Source organism: Apium graveolens, unplaced genomic scaffold (assembly GCF_009905375.1).
Source record: "Apium graveolens cultivar Ventura unplaced genomic scaffold, ASM990537v1 ctg2846, whole genome shotgun sequence".
Lineage (NCBI taxonomy): Eukaryota > Viridiplantae > Streptophyta > Magnoliopsida > Apiales > Apiaceae > Apium > Apium graveolens.
In genome coordinates this window covers 32,774-37,501 of record NW_027417821.1, presented here as the reverse complement: position 1 = coordinate 37,501, position 4,728 = coordinate 32,774, and the positions used below count along the sequence as shown (strand labels likewise).

The window sequence follows — 4,728 nt, the reverse complement described above, 5'->3', positions numbered from 1 at the left end:
AGCTGCACGAACAATGCTTGAAGAATCTAAATTGCCAACATAGTTCTGGGCTGAAGCTGTTAATACTGCATGCTACACTCAGAATATTTCTCTGGTTAATCAAGCAAGATGCATGACTCCATATCAATTGTTCAAGAATAAGAAGCCAACTCTAAATTTTCTTCATGTATTTGGCTGCAAGTGCTATATTCTGAGAAATCAAACTGATCAAAATGGAAAGTTTGATGCTAAAGCAGATGAAGGAATTTTTGTTGGATATGCTGTTGGTAAAGCATATAGAATCTACAATCTAAGAACCAACATTGTTGTGGAATCAATACATGTTGTGTTTGATGATAAAAAGATTGAAGGACTACAAGATGGAGATTACCATGAGAACCTCAAATTCGATAATGTGGAGATGATTAGTGATGATAGTGATGATGAAAGTGATCAAGAAACTGTATCTAAGGATAATGCAGAAAAATCCACTACCAATGAAGCACAAACTCAACATCTGTCGAGTTGCATAATGCTTCATCCGTCGGGAGGCAATCTGCGTTATCCGTCGGGAGACAACCAGCCTCATCCGTCGGTACTCAAAACTCACCATCCGTCGGGTTATCAAGAGAAGCTGGAAATCAAGATAGATCACCTGTAGAAAGTTCCCCTTTCTCAAATCAAAGATCCACAAACTCAGGGGGAGTTTCTAACAATCAAAACTCAATCACACATCAAGAGAACAATGAGGCCTCTTCATCTAGAGCTAATCTACCTCAATAAAGGAAATGGACAAAAGATCACCCCTTTGAGCTTATTATTGGTGATGTTTCCTCTAGAGTTCAAACAAGGAGAGCAACTCAAGAAGAATGTCTATACCATTATTGTCACGTCGACGACTAGTCGTCGACTAGTCGGCTACTAGTCGCCCAGTCGACACAGGAGAATAAGTCGAAGCCCGACTTATAGTTTATGGCGTCCATGGGTTTTACCCGACCCGACCCGGTACCCGACCCGGTACCCGACCCGAGTCCGACCCGGTACCCGACCCGAGTCCGGCCCGGTATCCGACCCGTTAAGTAAAATTTAGGTGATTTGTGTAAAACTTACCCATTTTTAGATCCACAAAAGCAAGAAAAAAAGAAAAAGAAGAACAGCGGCGATAAAGAAAAAGAAGAACAGCCTCCTCCCATCTCCGACCAGCGACGACACTACTCCAGCGAAATTTCTCCGATCTCTGATTTCCGGTAAGTCCATCTCTTTCTTCTTTCTTTCTCCTTCATCTCCTTTCTTCTTCCATCTCTTTCTTCTTTCTTTCTCCTCATCTCCTTTCTTCTTTCATATGTTTCTTCTTCTCCTTTTCTTTTTTTCCTCATTTGTTTACTCGTGTATATACACGTACGTATATACACAGCCGCTTTATGTTTCCAAAAAAAACAAGTTTTATAAAAAACAAGCTTTTTAAAACTTATTTTTTTATTGATTTTTCACCTAATTTTTTTGTCTTTTTTTTAAAAAACTATAAAATGAAAAAAATACCTTCAATTTTTATGTTTTTTTTTGTTTCTTTTATTTGAGTTTACTTTTTAAATATCAAGTAATATTTTATGAATCACTTTTAAATTTTCTTTTATTTGATTTTACTTTTCAAATATTAAGCAATATTTTTCTGCATCACTTTAAAATTTTCAGTTTTTGTGCTGATTTTATTTTTATTAATTACAATCGTATATCAAATTTTTGGAATGAAATTATGCATTTTGATTTTATAAACAATTATGCATTACAGTATCATTATTCAGTTGCTCACTGTAACATTACAGAATTTACAGTATATCAAATTTACAGTAACATTTTTCCTTAGTGAACATCCATTTGCTCACTGTATAATTCAGTTGTTGTTCACTGTTGCTCAGACCTCCATTTTCCATTTGCATATGTTTCTGCAACTGCCACTAAGTTCAATAAATTATTTTATGCAGAAAATAAACTGATGGAGATAGAAACTGAAAATAGCCGAAGAGAGTTGGCTAAAGACCCGAAAAGAAAAGCAAGATCAAATGATCCGGGATGGAAGTATGCATATTATCCTTTTCCGGAGACCAATAAAGATGTTGTGAAATGTATTCTTTGTGGGAATTCAAATCATGGGGGGATTAATCGATATAAACAACACTTGATTGGTGGCTACCCGGATATAGTTAAATGTCCTAAAATAACCAAAGAGATTGCCAAAGAAATGAGTGATTACATGGAAAGTAAGAAGAAGAGAAGCAGGAAGAATACACAGCAGCAACAGATTGAAGAAAACAATGATGATGATGTTCAAGAAATACCCTCGGCAGCCTCCAATATGGTTCAAAGTTCAAAATCTTGTGCTGGCACCAAAGGCAAGGCTGCTGGGCAGCCTTTTAACTTTAAAATTCCATCCACAAATTCTAAATCTGCTACATCAATGAAGTACAATAGGACCCCAGAACAAGTTGTTGAAGAGAGGCACACCAAGGGAGCAAGTCAAAGCACTTTGGAAAATCGCTTGAGAACTCCGGAAGAGAAAGCAAAAGTCCATATGCATATTGCAAATTTTTTCTATGAATGTGGTATTCCTTTCAATGCCGCAAACTCTAGGAGCTATGAGGTGATGGTCGAGTCCATTGGCCAATATGGACCGGGTTTAAAGCCTCCAATATATCATGAATTGAGGGTGCCTTTACTTAAAAAAGCAAAGGAAGAAACAGAAAAATTAAAGGAGAAACATGAGAAGGCTTGGAAGAGATATGGTTGCACTCTTATGTCCGATGGGTGGAAGGATAGACGAGGAAGGAGTCTCATTAACTTCCTTGCCAACAGTCCCGAAGGCACTTTCTTCTTGGGTTCGGTGAATGCTTCAAGCGAATCACATGATGCACAAATGTTGGCCAAGTTGCTTAAAAGCAAGATAAAGGAAATTGGTGAGAAAAATATTGTGCAAGTTGTGACGGACAATGGGGCGAACTACAAGCTAGCCGGTCATATCTTGGAGATAAGGATGCCTACTTTGTTTTGGACTCCATGTGCTGCACATTGTGTTGATTTGATGTTGAAGGACATTGGCAAAATTCCAGCATTTAAGAAGACAATCAACCAGGAAAAAAGATGCACTACATTTATCTATAGGCATGGGCGTGTTCTTGATGTTATGAGGGAGATGACTAATGGGAGGGACCTAATCAGGACTGGAGCTACTAGGTTTGCCACTGCTTTTCTTACATTGGATAGTTTGAAAAAAAACAGGAACCATTGCATTTCTTATTTTGTGGGTCGGATTGGACCATGTCAAAGTTATCAAAATCAGAAAATGGAAGGAAAGTTTGTGACACTGTTCTCTCGTCTGTCTTTTGGAGTAATGTTGGAGATTGTGTAGATGCATCACTGTCACTTCTTCAAGTGTTGTGCATTGCTGATTGTGATGAAAGGCCTGCTTTGGCTGAAATTGCAACTGCTATTGATTATGCAAAATCCGAAGTCAAGAAGAAATTTGGAGGTGGAAAAATGGCAATCCGGAATAAAGTGGTGAAAATCATTAATGATCGTTGGAATATTCAAATGGGAAAACCATTACATGGAGCTTCTTTGTTTCTTAATCCCGGGAGATACTTTGATCTTCTTGAAAACAATCCCGACTATGCCTCACGACTTAGAGAAGATTTCAATGATGTGCTTGAGAAGATGGTCAAGGATAGGGATACAAAATAAGTGATTATGCGGATGCCTACAAAAATACTCGGGAAGGCTTTGCAAGGGAAATGACAATTGAGCATAGAAAGTCAAAAAGTCCTCGTAAGTTCATTTCAAACTTTGTAAATTTCATAAAAAAAAGAATGCTTATTTTGTGTTATTCTTATTTATATATTAGTTGATTGGTGGGATGCATATGGAGGCCGTGCGATTGAGCTTCAAGCATTTGATAGGCGTATTGTTGGTTTGTGTGCATCATCTTTCAGTTGTGAACGCAATTGGAGTACATTTGAGTTTGTAAGTGCCTCATCTTTTTTAAATTGTTTATTACTTTATTGCCAATTTGAAACTATTTCTCCTATTGTTGGCCTAATTACATTTAATAAATTTAGATACATACGAAGAAGAGGAATATGTTGGAACATCAACGTTTGAATGACTTGGTGTATGTCCAATACAACTGGAAGATTGAGTCAAGATTCAAAAAGAGACGTGAGCTAGGAAGGAAATTTGATCCACTTGTATTTGAGGACTTGGAATGGGCTAATGAGTGGGTTGGCATTGAGGATAGGTTTTGGGAAGCGGTGGATATAGCTTCGGGTGCATCCGAATCACTTGAGGGACGTAATTTTCCGAGGAGAGCTAGAGGTGGTTCCACTCTAACCTATACTCGACGGAACACTAGTTCGACACAAGATCAGATTGATAAAGAAGACGAAGATGAAGATAATATTCCTTTCGATGATGAGGAAGTGTAAGATGATTATGGTGTCCCACCCGAGGAGAATACCCAAGGAGGAGATGGAGATGATTCTGAGATGGATGATTATGATGCATGATTGTGTTTGTTTAGTTGATTTGACTCTTTTGTTATGTTTTTATTTGATTAGAGATGTTTGACTTTGGATATTTGAACTTATTATCTATTAGTTTTTACTTGAACTATTATTTTGAAGTTTGTTTACTTATATTATATATTATAATTACCTATAATAGGATATTTTCGACTATTTACGAATTTTTACGACAAGT

The 4,728-nt window shown here is 37.2% G+C and overlaps 1 protein-coding gene across 1 annotated transcript; it reads left to right on the top strand.

Moving 5' to 3' along the window:
* Nucleotides 1-2,421: 2,421 nt before the first annotated feature.
* Nucleotides 2,422-4,454, top strand: LOC141700740 (uncharacterized). Its single transcript, XM_074504437.1, has 3 exons — nucleotides 2,422-3,299; nucleotides 3,383-3,705; nucleotides 4,089-4,454. Exons 1-3 carry the CDS (start codon nucleotides 2,435-2,437, stop codon nucleotides 4,452-4,454), a joined length of 1,554 nt encoding a protein of 517 aa, XP_074360538.1. The 5' UTR covers nucleotides 2,422-2,434.
* Nucleotides 4,455-4,728: the final 274 nt, after the last annotated feature.